Source organism: Thalassophryne amazonica, chromosome 6 (genome assembly GCF_902500255.1).
Source record: "Thalassophryne amazonica chromosome 6, fThaAma1.1, whole genome shotgun sequence".
NCBI lineage: Eukaryota > Metazoa > Chordata > Actinopteri > Batrachoidiformes > Batrachoididae > Thalassophryne > Thalassophryne amazonica.
The window spans coordinates 118,558,497-118,580,741 of record NC_047108.1 but is presented as its reverse complement, the minus strand read 5'-3'; the positions used below and the strand labels follow the sequence as shown (position 1 = coordinate 118,580,741).

Below are 22,245 nucleotides of genomic sequence, written 5' to 3'. Positions count from 1 at the left end.
AGAGCTTTAATTCATTTGAAAGCTTGGACTCTTAGTCTTGTCCATTCAAATTGGACAGTCCCAAAAATCAGTTTTACTTTGTTGTTATCTATCGTCCACCTGGTCATTACTGTGAGTTTCTCTGTGAATTTTCGGACCTTTTGTCTGACTTAGTGCTTAGCTCAGATAAGATAATTATAGTGGGTGATTTTAACATCCACACAGATGCTGAGAATGACAGCCTCAACACTGCATTTAATCTATTGTTAGACTCGACTGGCTTTGCTCAAAATGTAAATGAGTCCACCCACCACTTTAATCATACCTTAGATCTTGTTCTGATCTTATGGTATGGAAATTGAAGACTTAACAGTATTCCCTGAAAACCCCCTTCTGTCTGATCATTTCTTAATAACATTTACATTTAATCTGATGGACTACCCAGCAGTGGGGAATAAGTTTAATTACAGTAGAAGTCTTTCAGAAAGCGCTATAACTAGGTTTAAGGATATGATTCCTCTTTATGTTCTCCAATGCCATATACCACACCAGGGGCAGAGTAGCTACCTAAACTCTGTGAGTGAGATCGATTATCTCGTCAATAGTTTTACTATCCTCTTTGAGGACAACTTTGGATGCTGTAGTTCCTCTGAAAAGAGAACCTTTCAATCAGAAGTGCCTGACTCGCGGTTATAACTCACAAACCCGCAGCTTAAAGCAGATAATCCGTACGTTGGAGAGGAATGACGTCTCACTAATTTAGAAGATCTTCACTTAGCCTGGAAAAAGAGTCTGTTGCTCTATAAAAAAGCCCTCCGTAAAGCTAGGACATCTTACTACTCATCACTAATTGAAGAAAATAAGAACAACCCCAGGTTTCTTTTCAGCACTGTAGCCAGGCTGACAAAGAGTCAGAGCTCTATTGAGCTGAGTATTCCTTTAACTCGTAACGACTTCATGACTTTCTTTGCTAATAAAATTTTAACTATTAAAGAAACAATTACTCATAACAATCCCAAAGACATATCGTTATCTTTGGCTGCTTTCAGTGATGCCGGTATTTGGTTAGACTCTTTCTCTGCGATTGTTCTGTCTGAGTTATTTTCATTAGTTACTTCCTCCAAACCATCAACATGTCTATTAGACCCCATTCCTACCAGGCTGCTCAAGGAAGCCCTACCATTAATTAATGCTTTGGTCAATCTATCTTTATTAGTTGGCTATGTACCACAGGCTTTTAAGGTGGCAGTAATTAAACCATTACTTAAAAAGCCATCACTTGACCCAGCTATCTTAGCTAATTATAGGCCAATCTCCAACCTTCCTTTTCTCTCAAAAATTCTTGAAAGGGTAGTTGTAAAACAGCTAACTGATCATCTGCAGAGGAATGGTCTATTTGAGTTTCAGTCAGGGTTTAGAATTCATCATAGTACAGAAACAGCATTAGTGAAGGTTACAAATGATCTTCTTATGGCCTCAGACAGTGGACTCATCTCTGTGCTTGTTCTGTTAGACCTCAGTGCTGCTTTTGATACTGTTGACCATAAAATTTTATTACAGAGATTAGAGCATGCCATAGGTATTAAAGGCACTGCGCTGCAGTGGTTTGAATCATATTTATCTAATAGATTACAATTTGTTCATGTAAATGGGGAATCTTCTTCACAGACTAAGGTTAATTATGGAGTTCCACAAGGTTCTGTGCTAGGACCAATTTTATTCACTTTATACATGCTTCCCTTAGGCAGTATTATTAGACAGCATTGCTTAAATTTTCATTGTTACGCAGATGATACCCAGCTTTATCTATCCATGAAGCCAGAGGACACACACCAATTAGCTAAACTGCAGGATTGCCTTACAGACATAAAGACATGGATGACCTCTAATTTCCTGCTTTTAAACTCAGATAAAACTGAAGTTATTGTACTTGGCCCCACAAATCTTAGAAACATGGTGTCTAACCAGATCCTTACTCTGGATGGCATTACCCTGACATCTAGTAATACTGTGAGAAATCTTGGAGTCATTTTTGATCAGGATATGTCATTCAATGTGCATATTAAACAATATGTAGGACTGCTTTTTTGCATTTGCGCAATATCTCTAAAATTAGAAAGGTCTTGTCTCAGAGTGATGCTGAAAAACTAATTCATGCATTTATTTCCTCTAGGCAGGACTATTGTAATTCATTATTATCAGGTTGTCCTAAAAGTTCCCTGAAAAGCCTTCAGTTAATTCAAAATGCTGCAGCTAGAGTACTGACAGGGACTAGAAGGAGAGAGCATATTTCACCCATATTGGCTTCTCTTCATTGGCTTCCTGTTAATTCTAGAATAGAATTTAAAATTCTTCTTCTTACTTATAAGGTTTTGAATAATCAGGTCCCATCTTATCTTAGGGACCTCATAGTACCATATCACCCCAATAGAGCGCTTCGCTCTCAGACTGCAGGCTTACTTGTAGTTCCTAGGATTTGTAAGAGTAGAATGGGAGGCAGAGCCTTCAGCTTTCAGGCTCCTCTCCTCTGGAACCAGCTCCTAATTCGGATCAGGGAGACAGACATCCTCTCTACTTTTAAGATTAGGCTTAAAACTGTCCTTTTTGCTAAAGCTTATAGTTAGGGCTGGATCAGGTGACCCTGAACCATCCCTTAGTTATGCTGCTATAGAATTAGACTGCTGGGGGGTTCCCATGATGCACTGTGTGTTTCTTTCTCCTTTTGCTCTGTATGCACCACTTTGCATTTAATCATTAGTGATTGATCTCTGCTCCCCTCCACAGTATGTCTTTTTCCTGATTCTCTCCCTCAGCCCCAACCAGTCCCAGCAGACTGCCCCTCCCTGAGCCTGGTTCTGCTGGAGGTTTCTTCCTGTTAAAAGGGAGTTTTTCCTTCCCACTGTCGCCAAGTGCTTGCTCACAGGGGGTCGTTTTGACCGTTGGGGTTTTTCCGTAATTATTGTATGGCTTTGCCTTGCAATTTAAAGCGCCTTGGGACGACTGTTTGTTGTGATTTGGCGCTATATATACTCAACAAAAATATAAACGCAACACTTTTGGTTTTGCTCCCATTTTGTATGAGATGAACTCAAAGATCTAAAACTTTTTCCACATACACAATATCACCATTTCCCTCAAATATTGTTCACAAACCAGTCTAAATCTGTGATAGTGAGCACTTCTCCTTTGCTGAGATAATCCATCCCACCTCACAGGTGTGCCATATCAAGATGCTGATTAGACACCATGATTAGTGCACAGGTGTGCCTTAGACTGCCCACAATAAAAGGCCACTCTGAAAGGTGCAGTTTTATCACACAGCACAATGCCACAGATGTCGCAAGATTTGAGGGAGCGTACAATTGGCATGCTGACAGCAGGAAAGTCAACCAGAGCTGTTGCTCGTGTATTGAATGTTCATTTCTCTACCATAAGCTGTCTCCAAAGGTGTTTCAGAGAATTTGGCAGTACATCCAACCAGCCTCACAACCGCAGACCACGTGTAACCACACCAGCCCAGGACCTCCACATCCAGCATGTTCACCTCCAAGATCGTCTGAGACCAGCCACTCGGACAGCTGCTGAAACAATCGGTTTGCATAACCAAAGAATTTCTGCACAAACTATCAGAAACCGTCTCAGGGAAGCTCATCTGCATGCTCGTCCTCCTCATCGGGGTCTCGACCTGACTCCAGTTCGTCGTTGTAACCGACTTGAGTGGGCAAATGCTCACATTCCCTGGCGTTTGGCACGTTGGAGAGGTGTTCTCTTCACGGATGATGTGAAGGAGATGTGTTGCACTGCATGAGGCAAATGGTGGTCACACCAGATACTGACTGGTATCCCCCCCCCCAATAAAACAAAACTGCACCTTTCAGAGTGGCCTTTTATTGTGGGCAGTCTAAGGCACACCTGTGCACTAATCATGGTGTCTAATCAGCATCTTGGTATGGCACACCTGTGAGGTGGGATGGATTATCTCAGCAAAGGAGAAGTGCTCACTATCACAGATTTAGACTGGTTTGTGAACAATATTTGAGGGAAATGGTGATATTGTGTATGTGGAAAAAGTTTTAGATCTTTGAGTTCATCTCATACAAAATGGGAGCAAAACCAAAAGTGTTGCGTTTATATTTTTGTTGAGTAAATAAAATTGATTTGATTTGAGTTGATTTAATGTTTTGATTTGATGCTCACACACTCACACACTCATCTTCAACCACTTCGTCCAATTGCAGGGGGCTGGAGCCTATAGCCCCGTTTACACATAGACGGTTTTGTCGGCGGGTAGTACGTAGACCGAAGTTCACAGTAGTTCCAGCTGTTTTCGCGGTGGAAAGGGGCGGAGCATTTCGCCGGCGTTTTGACCGCCGTACTAGCCGCAAATACGTGGATAAATCCGCCGAATAAAGCGGCGTTTTGATGCCGTAGCATCCGGCACACGTCAGGCAACGGGGGTTAATACCCAGTTCTATCCTTTACAATCGCAGGTTAAGACGCGCGTGAGAATGGCGGTGTTCTGCTGCCGCCGATAATGCCCTGTGTACTGCTGGATTTATCCAGGCAAATCCTGCGTTACTCCAGGAACTTTTGCATATAGGCACCGCCCCCAGAGTATAATAGGCTGAAGCAGCAGGAATACATGCCTCTGTTACTGCAGGGGGAGGGAGATCATCAGCCTTTTATTCTCCTTCCTTTTCCCGTCCTCAACGTGTTGCTCCGTCTCCACCACAGAGCTACCCTCTGCTTCTGAACCAGACCTCTTGGTAAGTCCTTGCCACTGCCAATTTTCTTTTAGGAGGCATACTGGAGCTTCTCTGCAAAAATATCTGGAGCTGGCCACGAGTGAGAGGCCTGCATGCAGCGCGCTAGCGTTTTTATATTGACCGCCGCCTATCGGCCGTTTGGAACGCCGTTAACCGGGAGGTGGCGTTTAGAACGGCGTACTGTCCGCTAGCGCCGCCGTTTTGTCTGCCTCTGTCGCCGGTTAAAACGCCCTTGACGACGCCGATGTGGGCTCTATCGCCGTTTTACACGCCGTTGATTAGGGATACAACACTGGCCGCCAATTACGGCGGTGTAAACTGCGGCACTACAGGAAGGGGCAGGATGAAACGGTGATTAAAAAGTATCAAACGCCGTTGTTCGCGTTGTCTCCGTCATCACGCGAATTCTCCGCGAGCGCTCCCGGAATTATTCGACATGTTGAATAATTTTTTCAACGATTCCCGGTAAAACCGGAACTAAGCCACGCCCCCTAGTGCCGGCATTAACAACGGCGTGTGATCCTTAAGACGGCCAAAAACTCTTACGGGACGCTTCTGGGAGCTCTTACCGTCTATGTGTAAATGGGGCTTATCCCAGCAGTCACAGAGCGCGAGGCGGGGTACACCTAGGACAGGACGTCAGTCTGTCACAGCGCCACAAACAAACACATTCACACCCACTTGCACACCTACGGACCATTTAAAGATTCCAATCCACCTAACCCACATGACTTTGGATGTGGGAGGAAACCGGAACACCTGGTGGAAAGCCACACAAACACGGGTAGAACATGTAAACTCCACACAGAAAGGCCACAGGCGGGAACTAAACCCATGGCCTTCTCGCTGTATGGCAACAGTGCTAACCACTAATCCACCGTGCTGCTGTGATTTGACAAATTAACTAAAATGAATGGGATGACACCTTTAAAGATATGCTTTTTAAGTAAACTGAGAACAAAAAGTTTTTGGCTGTAACACCACAACAAACAATGCAGCCAGATTTTCCTTTTGTTTTCTTGAAATATTGGCAGAAGCCCCACCCTCGCCTCCACAAGACTATAATTTTGGCACCCAGCTGAAACAGCCATTTCCACCGTGACACTGATTTTTGGAAGTGAGCAGCTCTGAGTCACAACAGGGGCGATGATACACATTGGAACGGCACAATTTCTATTTCCATTTAAAGGAGTAAAACATACCTCATAGCCCAGAACTCTTTCAGGAGTGAAAGAGAGCGCCTGCCAATTCACCTCAATCTCCCAGGCGGAGACACTTCTGGTCCAAACTCCAGCCGGCATCCCACTTGGTTCTGCAAACACACAGCGGGGGGTTGGTTGGGGTGGGGGGTGTTGCTGCTTTCTCCCAACAATGCAGAGACAAATGAACAAAACTCTCAAATTGTACTTTTAAAACAGTGCAGCGTTTGTGTGGATGAATCACAGCGCGCCGGAGCTGCTGCACTACAGGCTGACCCTCATTCTGCATGCTGAGTGGTCGCATGGATCTAAATGCCAACTGGTTCCTAGTTTAGCATAACCATTCAGAAGAGTGGTGATATTTGAAAGCAATCTCCATCCTTACAGAGATGCTTCCACTTTCTACCATTTTTCATTTAACCACACGCCATTTAAAAGCATTTCCTTCACCGCAAGTCCCCGTCCCTTTCTTTACCAAGCTCTTTCAGCTCGCTTAATGTACAAAAAAGAAAGAAAGAAAAAAAAAAAATCATTTTTCACCACCTAAAAAAGCAAAGTGTTTCTGCAGAGGGTCCTCACCTATTTCTGCAGAGTAGATGGTGACCACAGGGCTGAACGGACCCTGACCTTTGCTGTTATAAGTGCCGACCTTGACGTGAAACGGGGAGAAGGGTGCGATGCTGTCGTTGCGGTACACGTAGCGGGATGCGCCCGGGGCAGACGTGGCCACGTGGGTCCAGCTGACTTCTCCGAAGGAGCGGAAAGCGATGATGTAACCGAAGCTCTCACCATTCTGCAGTTCTTCAGGAACGGGCTGAGAGTGAAACACAAAACTATAGTGATATTAAAACATATACAGTGCACTCACATTCACCCCGCCACCGGGCTCACACCGTCACCAAAAGAAGAGCGCAACCAGCAAACTGCTTTTGCAGCCCATGTGGCGAAAAGAAACGAGGAGTAACAGAAACAATGTAAGACTGTTTCAGGACATCTGTGCAGCTTAAAAAAATTTCAATCAAATCAAACGGTGGCTGCAGCCGACCATTGATTTCTTTAATATCGGCATTAATTTTGTGCCGCCTGAGTGCTTTGATTCATTGCTCGATTTGTGCATTGCAGATTTGGCTGAAGTGTAATTCGTAGCAGATCCAAGCCTCATAAATGACAATAACTGTCAGCTCCAATGTACTGCTTATGTATACATTCGCGCCGTCTTACATACAGACTCTTTATCGGAGAATTTACGACCTCCGTGACAGATTTCACCCGAGCTAGAATTTATGATACCTGCAAGCCAAACAGAGTGGGGGCTTTGATTTACCGAGAAGTATTAAGCACTTCACTCAAGGATATAAAAGCAAAGACTGTCGGCACTCTGAGTAACAGGCGAGAACATAAGACTGATGACTTACCTCCCATGTGATGACCAGTTCAGATCTGCTGCCTCCCCCTCCGCCCACGTCACCCGGCGCAACGTCAGGAACTACACAACACAGGCTTTGTTCAATGCTCCACTTACTAAACATCACTTATTGACACCAGGGTTTGTGTGATTTTCATGGATTTGAGGTCATTTGTGTGTGTGTGTTACTGTACCTGCATCCTCTGTTCTGGTCTTGACTGACACAGAACTGGGTTCTCCCACTCCAACACTGTTTTTGGCGAGAACCCGAAACTCATACTCCACCCAGGCATTCAGGTCCACCACAGTTGCTGTGCGTGTGTTCCCATCAATTACCTCGGGCACTGCAAAAAACACCAAACAAACATAATAAACAACCTCTTGGAAATCTTACGCAACTGAAAATGGTGCATTTGAACAAACACTGAGCTTTATTTTTATTGTCATCATCATTCATCCGAAGGGGACGTTATATATTCTGATCACATAACTTAAGCTGTTCATATTATATCATGTTTGATTTTAAAGCTAAACAAATAATCAAAAAGGAAGAAAAAAAATCCCCTAAATAATAAAAAAGAAAAAATATAAAGATAAAATGGTAACATGAAATTTTTACAAAATTCGAAAAATAAAAGCTGGCCTATTTTCACTTGTGTAACACTGCAGTGATCAGACCTATCCTCTCTATGGAGGATGGACAAATTCTTGTTCACACTCGTGTCTCCCAGAACTGACTCTTGCGAAAGTAGTATTTTCTGGATTGCCGCACAGGCGTATGAGATGCTTGCAGATGGCACAGAATACTGCTGCCAGAATTTTGACATAAACTAGGATGTTCGATCACATCACACCTGTTCTGGTTTCGCTTCACTGGCTCCCTGCGACGCTAAGAGGATATTTTAAGGTTTTGCTGCTGACGTATAAGGCTGCCAATGGACATGCACCCAACTATCTTGTTGAACTTGTAAAGCCTTATGTGCCTCCTCGTACCCTTCAAGTTAAAAGACGTCAGCAGGGTGTAGAGCTTTTTCCTGCTGTGCGCCTGCCTCGTGAAACCGCCTGCCTGTTGGGATTCGAAAGCAACTTCCATTGACTCTTTTAAGACTAGTCTTAAAACCTATTTATTTTCTATTGCTTACCATTAGTTTTAGGGGTTTTAGCTTCTTTTAATTATTTTGTTTGTAGAAATAGTTTTTATGATTTTTAATCTTACTACTAATCTTAAAACTAAAAGTTCTTCTTAAATAAATGTATTATTATTAGTATTATTATTATTAAGATAAGATAATCCTTTATTAGTCCCACGACAGGGAAATTTGCAATGTTATAGCAGCAAAGGGACAGTTACAGAACAATTGTGCAATGTATGCTAAGTACCAAAATAAGTACCAAAACATGGAAGTCACACAGGAATAACAACAATATACACAGTAAATACACTATTTACAAGCAGAAAAACTCAAGTTAAAATGAATATTTGGTATTATTGCACATGAATGATCAAATAATATTATACATGAGTGTACAAGTACTATTGCATATGAGTGATTCAAGTATTATTGCACATAAGAAAGACAGTTGTTACTTTAATGATTTGAGTGATCTGGGTGGTCTACTAGGAACAGTGCTGGCTGTAGAGTCTGACAGCAGCAGGAAGGAAGGACCTGGGGTGTCGCGCCTTCACGCACTTGGGGTGGAGCAGTCTGTCACTGAAGGAGCTTTCCAGTGGAGTCAGGGTGTCACACATGGGGTGAGAGGCGTTCTTCAGCAGGAATGACAGCTTAGTCATCATCTTCCTTTCTCCCACCTCCTGCACTGAGTCCAGGGGACTTCACAGGACAGAGCTGGTCTTCCTCACTTTGTCAAGTCTCCTCCTCTCAGCACTTGTGATGCTGCTGCTCCATCAGACCACTCTGTAAAAAATGGCTAAAGCCACTACAGAATCAAAGAAGGTCGCCTCGACAGGTAGAGTCCACTCTGGCCTTTCTTGTAAAGTGCAGTAGTGTTTGACCAGTCCAGTTTACTGTTTAGGTGAACACCCAGGTACTTGTAAGAATCGACTATCTCAACATCCGTTCCCTGGATCTTCACTGGTGTTAGTAGAGAGCGCCTGTACCTGCAGAAATCCACCACCAGCTCTTTGGTTTTCCCCGCATTGATCTGGAGGAGGCTCCACTGACACCAGTCCACAAAGTCCTGGGTCCTCTCTCTGTACTCTCTGTCATTCTCGTCAGTGATAAGGTCGACAATTGCAGAGTCCTCAGAGAACTTTTGCAAGTGACAGTTTGCAGAGTTGTACATGAAGTCTGCAGTGTAGAGGGTGAAGAGAAAAGGAGCCAAGACACTTCCTTGTGGGGCCCCCATTCTGCAGACGACTGTGGCAGAGATGCAGTCCCGTGATCTCATGTACTGTGGTCATTCTGTGATGTAGTCCAAGGTGGGGGTCCACACCTATGATCTCTAGCCTGTCCCTCAGAAGCACAGGCTGTATGGTAATAAAGGCACTGGAGAAATCAAAAAACATGATTCTCTCAGTATCTCCAGGCTTTTCCAGGTGAGAGAGAGCTCTATGTTGAAAGTAGATGACAACATTGTCCACTCTGATGCCAGGCTGGTACACAAACTGAAGTGGATTACAACCCCAATTCCAATGAAGTTGGGATGTTGTGTTAAAATGTAAATAAAAACAATACAATGATTTACAAATCCTCTTCAACCTACTATATTCAATTGAATACACCACAAAGAGAAGATATTTAATGTTCAAACTGACAAACTTTATTGTTTTTGTGCAAATATTTGCTCATTTTGAAATAGATGCCTACAACATGTTTCAAAAAAGTTGGGACAGTGGTATGTTTACCACTGTGTTACATCACTTTTCCTTCTAACAACACTCAATAAGCATTTGGGAACTGAGGACACTAATTGTGAGTGTCATGATTGGGTATAAAAGGAGCATCCCCAAAAGGCTCAGCCGTTCACAAGCAAAGATGGTGTGAGGATCACCACTTTGTGAACAACTGCATGAAAGAATAGTCCAACAGTTTAAGAACAATATTTCTCAATGTTCAATTGCAAGGAATTTAGGGATTCCATCATCTACAGTCCATAATATAATCAGAAGATTCAGAGAATCTGGAGAACTTTGTACACATAAGCGGCAAGGCCGAAAACCAACATTGAATGCCTGTGACCTTCATTCCCTCAGGCGGCACTGCATTAAAAACCGACATCATTGTGTAAAGGATATACCGTTCAGAAGACAGCGTCTGTGATGGTATGGGGGTGTGTTAGTGCCCATGGCATGGGCAACTGACACATCTGTGATGGCACCATCAATGCTGAAAGGTACATCCAGGTTTTGGAGCAACACATGCTGCCATCCAAGCAACATCTTTTTCAGGGATGTCACTGCTTATTTCAGCAAGACAATGCCAAGCCACATTCTGCAAGTGTTGTAACAGCGTGGCTTCGTAGTTAAAGAGTGCGGGTACTAGACTGGCCTGCCTGCAGTCCAGACCTGTCGCCCATTGAAAATGTGTGGCGCATTATGAAGTGCAAAATACAACAACGGAGACCCCGGACTGTTGAACAACTGAAGTCTTGCATCAAGCAAGAAATGGGAAAGAATTCCACCTACAAAGCTTGTTATGGGTACAAGCTTCGATTCTACACTACATGTAGAATCGTAGCTAGCTCAGGTTAAGCTGTTTAGCTTAACCTGAGCTAGCTAATGATGTCTAACATTATTTTTTACCTGTTAGCCTGTCCAAACACTGATCAACAAAATGCAGTTGGTGCCTCCATTTAGTGAATCACACACTGCCTGTTGTTGTTGTTTACCCTACACTGGCCCTTAAGGTTGGGGTGTTAGACTGGCCTGCTTGCAGTCCAGACCATTGAAAATGTGTGGGTGCATTATGAAGTGCAAAATACGACAACGGAGACCCCGGACTGTTGAACAACTGAAGTCGTACATCAAGCAAGAATGGGAAAGAATTCCACTACAAAGCTTCAACAATTAGTGTCCTCAGTTTCCCAAAACGCTTATTGAGTGTTGTTAGAAGAAAGGTGATTTCACCAGTGTAAACATACACTGTACCAGCTTTTTTGAGACGTGTTACAGGCATCCATTTCAAAATGAGCAAATATTTGCAAAGGATTTGCAAATCATTGTATTCTGTTTTTATTTACATTTTACACAGCGTCCCAACTTCATTGGAATTAAGGTTGTATTATAATTATTACTACTACTACTATTATGCAATGCAATGCCCTTATGTGTGAGATGCTACAAAGAGGTCACTTTGTCTTTGTTTCACTAAATGTTATTGTTTGCATTTTTAATGAAGTTGACCCTTGGTTTGAACTTACTAGAGTTGAAAGTGACCTTTTTTCTGCATGCATGAGCGAGAAGACTTTAAACACAAACACACACAGTTGTGTACATATACTACGCACATTTTGTTGTATGGATGTGTTACACACAGGGCTTCAAACCAGAATTATTTTCCCCAACTAAGTGGTTTGTTTTGAGCAGAATCAATATTTTAATGTTACTGATTTCAGCTTCTGCATTAAATTTTTTTCCCTCATCATAAGAAATTTCAGTTAATAACATTCCATGTGAGGCTGTGTGATAAAGCAATATGTATCTTTTGGATGTTACTGTGAGGATTTCACCTTTTTCTGTTTGTCTTGTGAGTCTCAATCTGGTGTGGCTGACCTGCTTGCCACTTGCAGCTGGTAGGATGTGTGCAGTGCAGTTTAAAAGGCCGCCTTATTCTTGTACTCCTCGCCAGTTTGGTTGACTTAACACCTGTGCTGGCTGAGCCCAGCCTTGCCACCTGTTTTGTGCTGCTGAGCCCTTAGATCCATTGTCCTTCACCAGCACCTTGCTTGGAACCAACACGGACCACCCTGACTTTGCATTTTTTGTAAAATAAACTATTTTACATATTTACAATGTAAAGCTCAGTCTGCATTTTGGCCTCATTTTATAACTCTGTAACAGTTTTTAAAAATGCTGATTGATTACACACTATATTTAATTTACAGTCTATCGCTAATGCCTTGATTAACAAGCTAGGCTAGCTAGGCTACACTGGCACGCTGTTTAGCTTAACTGAGCTAGCTAATGATGTCTAACATTATTTTTTATCTGTTAGCCTGTCAAAACACTGATTAATTAATGTCTAAAGGCACATGTATAAGATAGCACAAAAAACCACACCACATTTTACATTGTTTTACTGTTAATTAATCTCTGAGATTCAAAGACGCACACGATGCTCAGAAACAGAAAGTGTATTCAGCAACAACCAACAAAAAAAATGCTTAGTTGATATAAATTTACAATTTACCAGTTACAATTATTTCAAATAAACGTTTCTGGTCAAGAATGTTAAAGAAAATATCAAGAAGCTTCTGATTTGGCTTTTCTTTCTAGCAACATTTCAATTGTTGTTGATTTTCATTCCTTGTACTGGTTCAAAGCCTTGTATCTACACTTGGCATTAACCTCGTGTCCCGGCCTTATTGTGTTACAGATATCCAGCTCAGCTCAGAAAAAAGGTCACATTTCCACTTGCTGCAATCCCTTTTGACCTCCGGTTTTTCTTGGCTTAACAGCTCTTTCTAGCAGATACTGTACTTCCACATTTGCCCACAAGGAGCCACTCAGAAAGTCATTCACAGCAGGAAAATCAAATAATACTCATAATCAACCATTGCAGTTGGTGCCTGGGAGCTTTCCACTCCTAAATAAACTAGAGCACGCGCGTCATAAGTGCAAACCTCTGCCAACACTAGTTTCCAATTCCACAAATTAACCTTGGAAAAAATTTCAAGGCCAAAGTCCTGTTAGAAGTGGCTTTTCATAAGCTAAATTAGATGTGATCAAAGTCAGGAGTATGTATAGCTTTAGAGTATGGTGGGTTTTACAATATCTGTATTTGTAAATATGTCATTTTTATTATTTGTAAAGAAAGGCATTTTGAAAACTGAAATTCTGTTGGTTAAGTCCTTCATCACTTTTAGCGAATTTGTGGCTGCTCACACTGCCATGAACACTGCCCTCTCACCACACGTTTCAGTAACGTGCTATACCAATAAGCCAACCACTAACGTCAGAAACTAATGTACCCATAATACAATGCGGCATGTGTGTCTAAACGCTAAACCTTCAAATTAGTGCATTACTTTAAAACTAAAACATACGAGTAGCTGGTATTTTCACTTTGTAAAATGACACACGTGTTGTTAATTTCAATAACTTGTCCGGAATTAGTTTATTTAAAATTATAACCATAAGTCAAAACTGTCTGCCTGTACATGACCCCAGTGAAATGACCTGCAAGTCTGTATGGTGTGAAGAATAATGATCTTTTTTTCCTCTCTCCTTTCTCTCTGATCACCAGGTCTGTTTTGCTGAGAGAAGGCTGATCTGAGACAGAAGCACTGACTCGTTATTGTGTCAGTAGCTGCTGTGTACTGAAGTCAAGTTGGTTTACCTTTTATCTGTAACTTTCACTAATTTGTTTCAGGATTTATTGGTTTAGTTTTATAAAAATTAACTTTTCAGTTAGCAGATTAAGGTTATCGAAGCTAACTTTTTGGTTAGTTGTGCCCACCACTAATCCTACATAAAGGTGTCATATATGAAAGACATTTGATCTTTTTTGACAGAGTTGTGAATTTGTGAATATTTGTTCAATGTTAAAGATAGAGATTTTTCCAATTTCCAAGATCTTTCCTGACTTTGGCCTTTTACATATGAACTTGAAAATTGAATGACTTCTGTCTATCAGGATGTGAATCTTCAGTAAAAAGTTCACAATATTTTAAAAATTGTGAGTTCCAGCCTGTTCAAAACAGACAAACAAACAAACAGGGGCAAAAACATACCCTCCTCTAATTTCGTTGGCAGAGGTAATAAATAGCAAAATGTGATATACTGTAACCCAATACAAATGTAAGGGCCCCTTCACACATAGTGTGAATTAGTTGATTTGCGCATAAAGTGCACATGGAGCAGGAATCGTATGCAAAACGTGTAGAATCGTAGCTGCCTCAATTGCCTTGTACACTGTTGCTAGAACTATCTGCGCACAGAGTGTGCACTGTGCGAACCCATCGAACCCCTCGCAGCAGGTCTCAGACAAATCCCAGGTGACACACATGAACATCTAACACCGCTTGTTTTGGCACTTAGAAATGTGTGGCCATTCACACTATTAACATGAATGAATGATTGAATGAGTTTTATTCGGCACACAATTCAACAACAAAAACAAAAAACTCATAACAAAGCAACTTTACAAAATCCTGCGTGGCCGAAAGGGTGAGGGCAGAAGCAGAGCTTATAAATACCCACCCCTTAACTAAAAATAACAAACATATACCACAAACAAAATTTCATAATTACATAGCTACACACACACACACACACACACCACACACCAACACACACACACACTATACACTCAACAAAAATATAAACGCAACAGGTTTGGTTTTGCTCTCATTTTGTATGAGATGAACTCAAAGATCTAAAACTTTTTCCACATACACAATATCACCATTTCCCTCAAATATTGTTCACAAACCAGTCTAAATCTGTGATAGTGAGCACTTCTCCTTTGCTGAGATAATCCATCCCACCTCACAGGTGTGCCATATCAAGATGCTGATTAGACACCATGATTAGTGCACAGGTGTGCCTTAGACTGCCCACAATAAAAGGCCACTCTGAAAGGTGCAGGTTTGTTTTTTTGGGGGGGGGGGGGGGGGGATACCAGTCAGTATCTGGTGTGACCACCATTTGCCTCATGCAGTGCAACACATCTCCTTCACATAGAGTTATCAGGTTGTCATTGTGGCCTGTGGAATGTTGGTCCACTCCTCTTCATGGCTGTGTGAAGTTGCTGGATATTCGCAGGAACTGGTACACGCTGTCGTATATGCCGGTCCAGAGCATCCCAAACATGCTCAATGGGTGACATGTCCGTGAGTATGCCGGCCATGCAAGAACTGGGACATTTTCAGCTTCCAAGAATTGTGTACAGATCCTTGCAACATGGGCCGTGCATTATCCTGCTGCAACATGAGGTGATGTTCTTGGATGGCACAACAATGGGCCTCAGGATCTCGTCACGGTATCTCTGTGCATTCAAAATGCCATCAATAAAATGCACCTGTTTCTTCGTCCATAACAGACGCCTGCCCATACCATAACCCACCGCCACCATGGGCCACTCGATCCACAACATTGACTCAGAAAACCGCTCACCCACATGACGCCACACACGCTGTCTGCCATCTGCCCTGAACAGTGTGAACCGGGATTCATCCGTGAAGAGAACACCTCTCCAACGTGCCAAATGCCGGCGAATGTGAGCATTTGCCCACTAAAGTCGGTTACGACGACGAACTGGAGTCAGGTCGAGACCCGATGAGGACGACGAGCATGCAGATGAGGTTCCCTGAGACGGTTTCTGACAGTTTGTGCAGAAATTCTTTGGTTATGCAAACCGATTGTTTCAGCAGCTGTCCGAGTGGCTGGTCTCAACGATCTTGGAGGTGAACATGCTGGATGTGGAGGTCCTGGGCTGGTGTGGTTACACGTGTCTGCGGTTGTGAGGCTGGTTGGATGTACTGCCAATTCTCTGAAACGCCTTTGGAGACGGCTTATGGTAGAGAAATGAACATTCAATACACGAGCAACAGCTCTGGTTGACATTCCTGCTGTCAGCATGCAAATTGCACGCTCCCTCAAATCTTGCGACATCTGTGGCATTGTGCTGTGATAAAACTGCACCTTTCAGAGTGGCCTTTTATTGTGGGCAGTCTAATGCACCCTGTGCACTAATCATGGTGTCTAATCAGCATCTTGATATGGCACACCTGTGAGGTGGGATGGATTATCTCAGCAAAGGAGAAGTGCTCACTATCACAGATTTAGACTGGTTTGTGAACAATATTTGAGGGAAATGTGATATTGTGTATGTGGAAAAAGTTTTAGATCTTTGAGTTCATCTCATACAAATGGGAGCAAAACCAAAAGTGTTGCGTTTATATTTTTGTTGAGTGTATATACGAGGTCTGTGAGAAAAGAATCGAGCGAGACAAAGGAACACCTCCGTTTCGGAGTGCCAGAGGACAAGTTGGGACATGTCCAGCTCTCCACAATTTCTCTTATACTCACTCGACTGGTAAGCACTGAAGGCCGAGATAGGCATGTCCCCAACTTGTCCTTTAACACTCCGAAACGGAGGTGTTCCTTTGTCTCGCTCCATCAGTGAATCGGTCGTGACGCGCGAAGCCTCCGTGCGGCTTTCCATGACAAAATCTCTTGTTAAAAGTGAAATCTGCCGGAAAATGGCTGATGTCCAGCTCTAGTGATAACCAGAGAAATTGCACACGATGGTCCCGGCTCCACACAGCCATCCGTTTAGAAATGTGTGGTGGTTTCTGCCTCTCGATGGCGGCTCGGAGTGCGGAGCGCCGTGCGCCATTGTGGGCAGTCCTTAAAGCTGTAGTAACACTCCTTATTCTCTGTGAAGCCCGTAAAATTTTCACCGGAAGCCAGATAAATTTTTCGAATGGTTTCCAGCTGCCTGTCTCTAACAGTTTCTGAAAAAATTCTGATGGAAAAAAAGCCCAAATTATTCCACCATTTCCTCGCAATGAAACAACGACAAGAGGGGTGGAGCAGTGCTCACTCAAAGCCTGCCCACAGGCGAATGACGCAACCGACAGGCGTGGAAAAACTCACGCATGCGCACGAAGGTTCAAGCTTGGCTGACGTAAAAACACATGTATCAAATCAATCAATCAATTTTTTTATATAGTGCCAAATCACAACAAACAGTTGCCCCAAGGCGCTTTATATTGTAAGGCAAGGCCATACAATAATCATGTAAAACCCCAACGGTCAAAACGACCCCCTGTGAGCAAGCACTTGGCTACAGTGGGAAGGAAAACTCCCTTTTAACAGGAAGAAACCTCCAGCAGAACCAGGCTCAGGGAGGGGCAGTCTTCTGCTGGGACTGGTTGGGGCTGAGGGAGAGAACCAGGAAAAAGACATGCTGTGGAGGGGAGCAGAGATCGATCACTAATGATTAAATGCAGAGTGGTGCATACAGAGCAAAAGAGAAAGAAACAGTGCATCATGGGAACCCCCCAGCAGTCTACGTCTATAGCAGCATAACTAAGGGATGGTTCAGGGTCACCTGATCCAGCCCTAACTATAAGCTTTACCAAAAGGAAAGTTTTAAGCCTAATCTTAAAAGTAGAGAGGGTGTCTGTCTCCCTGATCTGAATTGGGTGCTGGTTCCACAGGAGAGGAGCCTGAAAGCTGAAGGCTCTGCCTCCCATTCTAAGTAAGCCTGCAGTCTGAGAGCGAAGCGCTCTATTGGGGTGATATGGTACTACGAGGTCCCTAAGATAAGATGGGACCTGATTATTCAAAACCTTATAAGTAAGAAGAAGAATTTTAAATTCTATTCTAGAATTAACAGGAAGCAATGAAGAGAGGCCAATATGGGGTGAGATATACTCTCTCCTTCTAGTCCCCGTTAGTACTCTAGCTGCAGCATTTTGACAACTGATAATAATGAATTACAATAGTCCAGCCTAGAGGAAATAATGCATGAATTAGTTTTTTCAGCATCACTCTGAGACAAGACCTTTCTAATTTTAGAGATATTGCGTAAATGCAAAAAGCAGTCCTACATATTGTTTTAATATGCGCTTTGAATGACATATCCTGATCAAAATGACTCCAAGATTTCTCACAGTATTACTAGAGGTCAGGGTAATGCCATCCAGAGTAAGGATCTGGTTAGACACCATGTTTCTAAGATTTGTGGGCCAAGTACAATAACTTCAGTTTATCTGAGTTTAAAAGCAGGAAATTAGAGGTCATCCATGTCTTTATGTCTGTAAGACAATCCTGCAGTTTAGCTAATTGGTGTGTGTCCTCTGGCTTCATGGATAGATAAAGCTGGGTATCATCTGCGTAACAATGAAAATTTAAGCAATACAGTCTAATAATACTACCTAAGGGAAGCATGTCTAAAGTGAATAAAATTGGTCCTAGCACAGAACCTTGTGGAACTCCATAATTAACTTTAGTCTGTGAAGAAGATTCCCCATTTACATGAACAAATTGTAATCTATTAGACAAATATGATTCAAACCACCGCGCGCAGTGCCTTTAATACCTATGGCATGCTCTAATCTCTGTAATAAAATTTTATGGTCAACAGTATCAAAAGCAGCACTGAGGTCTAACAGAACAAGCACAGAGATGAGTCCACTGTCCGAGGCCATAAGAAGATCATTTGTAACCTTCACTAATGCTGTTTCTGTACTATGATGAATTCTAAAACCTGACTGAAAATCTTCAAATAGACCCATTCCTCTGCAGATGCATCAGTTAGCCTGTTTTACAACTACCCTTTCAATAATTTTTGAGAGAAAAGGAAGGTTGGAGATTGGCCTATAATTAGCTAAGATAGCTGGGTCAAGTGATGGCTTTTTAAGTAATGGTTTAATTACTGCCACCTTAAAAGCCTGTGGTACATAGCCAACTAACAAAGATAGATTGATCATATTTAAGCTCGAAGCATTAAATAGGTAGGTAGGGCTTCCTTGAGCAGCCTGGTAGGAATGGGGTCTAATAAACATGTTGATGGTTTGGATGAAGTAACTAATGAAAATAACTCAGACAGAACAATCGGAGAGAAAGAGGTCTAACAAATACCCGGCATCACTGAAAGCAGCCAAAGATAATGATACGGTCTTTGGGATGGTTATGAGTAATGTTTCTCTAATAGTTAAAATTTGTTAGCAAAGAAAGTCATGAAGTCATTACTAGTAAAGTTAATGGAATACTCAGCTCAATAGAGCTCTGACTCTTTGTCAGCCTGGCTACAGTGCTGAAAAGAAACCTGGGGTTGTTCTTATTTTCTTCAATTAGTGATGAGTAGAAAGATGTCCTAGCTTTACGGAGGGCTTTTTATAGAGCAACAGACTCTTTTTCCAGGCTAAGTGAAGATCTTCTAAATTAGTGAGACGCCATTTCCTCTCCAACTTACGGGTTATCTGCTTTAAGCTACGAGTTTGTGAGTTATACCATGGAGTCAGGCACTTCTGATTTAAAGCTCTCTTTTTCAGAGGAGCTACAGCATCCAAGTTGTCTTCAATGAGGATGTAAAACTACTGACGAGATACTCTATCTCACTTACAGAGTTTAGGTAGCTACTCTGCACTGTGTTGGTATATGGCATTAGAGAACATAAAGAAGGAATCATATCCTTAAACCTAGTTACAGCGCTTTCAGAAAGACTTCTAGTGTAATGAAACTTATTCCCCACTGCTGGGTAGTCCTCAGAGTAAATGTAAATGTTATTAAGAATGATCAGACAGAAGGGAGTTTTCAGGGAATACTGTTAAGTCTTCTATTTCCATACCATAAGTCAGAACAAGATCTAAGATATGATTAAAGCGGTGGGTGGACTCATTACTTTTTGAGCAAAGCCAATAGAGTCTAATAATAGATTAAATGCAGTGTTGAGGCTGTCATTCTCAGCATCTGTGTGGATGTTAAAATCGCCCACTATAATTATCTTATCTGAGCTAAGCACTAAGACAAAAGGTCTGAAAATTCACAGAGAAACTCACAGTAACGACCAGGTGGACGATAGATAATAACAAATAAAACTGGTTTTTGGGACTTCCAATTTGGATGGACAAGACTAAGAGTCAAGCTTTCAAATGAAATAAAGCTCTGTCTGGGCTTTTGATTAATTAATAAGCTGGAATGGAAGATTGCTGCTAATCCTCCGCCTCGGCCCGTGCTATGAGCATTCTGACAGTTAGTGTGACTCGGGGGTGTTGACTCATTTAAACTAACATATTCATCCTGCTGTAACCAGGTTTCTGTAAGGCAGAATAAATCAATATGTTGATCAATTATATATCATTTACCAACAGGGACTTAGAAGAGAGAGACCTAATGTTTAATAGACCACATTTAACTGTTTTAGTCTGTGGTGCAGTTGAAGGTGCTATATTATTTTTTCTTTTTGAATTTTATGCTTAAATAGATTTTTGCTGGTATTGGTGGTCGGGAGCAGGCACCGTCCTCTACGGGGATGGGGTAATGAGGGGATGGCAGGGGGAGAGAAGCTGCAGAGAGGTGTGTAAGACTACAACTCTGCTTCCTGGTCCCAACCCTGGATAGTCACGGTTTGGAGGGATTTAAGAAAAGTGGCCTGATTTCTAGAAATGAGAGCTGCTCCATCCAAAGTGGGATGGATGCCGTCTCTCCTAACAAGACCAGGTTTTCCCCAGAAGCTTTGCCAATTATCTATGAAGCCCACCTCATTTTTTCCATATAGTTTTTGAAAAAAATAAAAAGGTCGGATTCTTTTCTCACAGACCTCGTATATATTATACATACACACATACATACACATGTATATACACATATATACACGTATACACACCTACATGTACATACATACATATGCACACATGATGACAATACCAAAAAGATAAACGTGCAAACTTAGTCAATGAAGTCAAATTTACAAAATATAACCAGACAATACTGGCACATAACACACAAACCCGAAAGTAATAACAAGACCTAAGTCTTCAACTATAGCATGCAATTTTGTTATTCTTGTAATGTCTTTTAAAGCCTACTAACGTACCAAGTACTTTAATGTTGTCAGGACAGCTGTTCCAGATGTTAACACCTTTGATAGATACACAATGACTTTTTGCAGTAGTTCGGATCCTTGATTTTTCAAACAATAAAATTCCTCTCAAATTATAACTGGAGTCCCTCAGTTTAAACAGATCCTGGACATGTTGTGGCAGCAGTTTATTTTTAACTTTATACATAATTTGTATTGTAATGTAATCAACCAAGTCCCAGAATTTTAGAATATGCAAACAGGCAAACAATGGATTCATTGGCTCACAATGTGATTTGTTACAAATAATTCTTACAGCTTTCTTTTTCAACAAAAATATTGGATTAGTATTAGTTTTATATGTATTTCCCCATACCTCAATACAGTAGGTCATGTATGTAACGAGCAATAAGTGATATAAAATAGTTAATGAGTGAAGTAGCGCGATTTTCTTTAAAACCATATTCCTGTTCACTAAGTATGTGATGTTTAGTTAACATGACAACAGTCAGCCGACAATCACTGTCGTGCTGGCAGTGAAATCTCTCTAAGTGCCCCACAAGTGTTGGCTTTGGTCTGTGCACTGAACTGACAGGAGGTCGCTGTGGAGATCTGTCGATCTGGACATCCCAGCTGAACAACACGTACTGTGTTTGGACAGATATGGACTAACAACTGCCCACTCACGTGTGTCTGCTTGCTGTCATCAAGTGGACATAAATAAAAACATATATTGCTGTGGCGACGGGCTGCTCCCAAGTTGAAATGGACCGTCAGATCATAACACGCAGCAGGCAATCTGACTGTCACTTCACCCACGTGAGCACTGCTCCACGTGACATGGTGTCAGTCCTACGGCGCGCTGTCCACAAGACATGCGCGTCAGGCAGGACTCGCACGTGAGCCTGGCTGGACACACATCTGCAGATGTAGACATGATGAGACGAGTGAACTACTTCTCAATTCATGTCATTTCATGACTGTACATCATGGTCACAGATGTACAGTCATGCAATGACATGAATTGAGAAGTAGACCATGGGTCATCCACAGAGGAACAGACAGATCGTACTTGTATTGCCTGCTTGATAAGAGGGATTCAAAATAATGCAATGTTTTTATATTTTTTTTTTTGTATGCCCGTGGCCTTCTTGATATCAGGCAGTTTCCTGCACCTTTCA

General features: G+C 42.1%; 1 protein-coding gene across 1 annotated transcript in view; it reads right to left on the bottom strand.

The window, feature by feature from the left end:
• Positions 1–22,245, bottom strand: part of LOC117512981 (contactin-3-like) — a 136,614-nt gene that overhangs the window by 14,086 nt on the left and 100,283 nt on the right. The window contains exons 15-18 of the mRNA XM_034173239.1: positions 7,544–7,693; positions 7,360–7,430; positions 6,524–6,758; positions 5,948–6,057 (exon numbers count right to left, since the gene is read on the bottom strand). Coding sequence (XP_034029130.1) covers positions 5,948–6,057; positions 6,524–6,758; positions 7,360–7,430; positions 7,544–7,693 — 566 coding nt within the window. The remainder of the gene's footprint in view (positions 1–5,947; positions 6,058–6,523; positions 6,759–7,359; positions 7,431–7,543; positions 7,694–22,245) is intronic.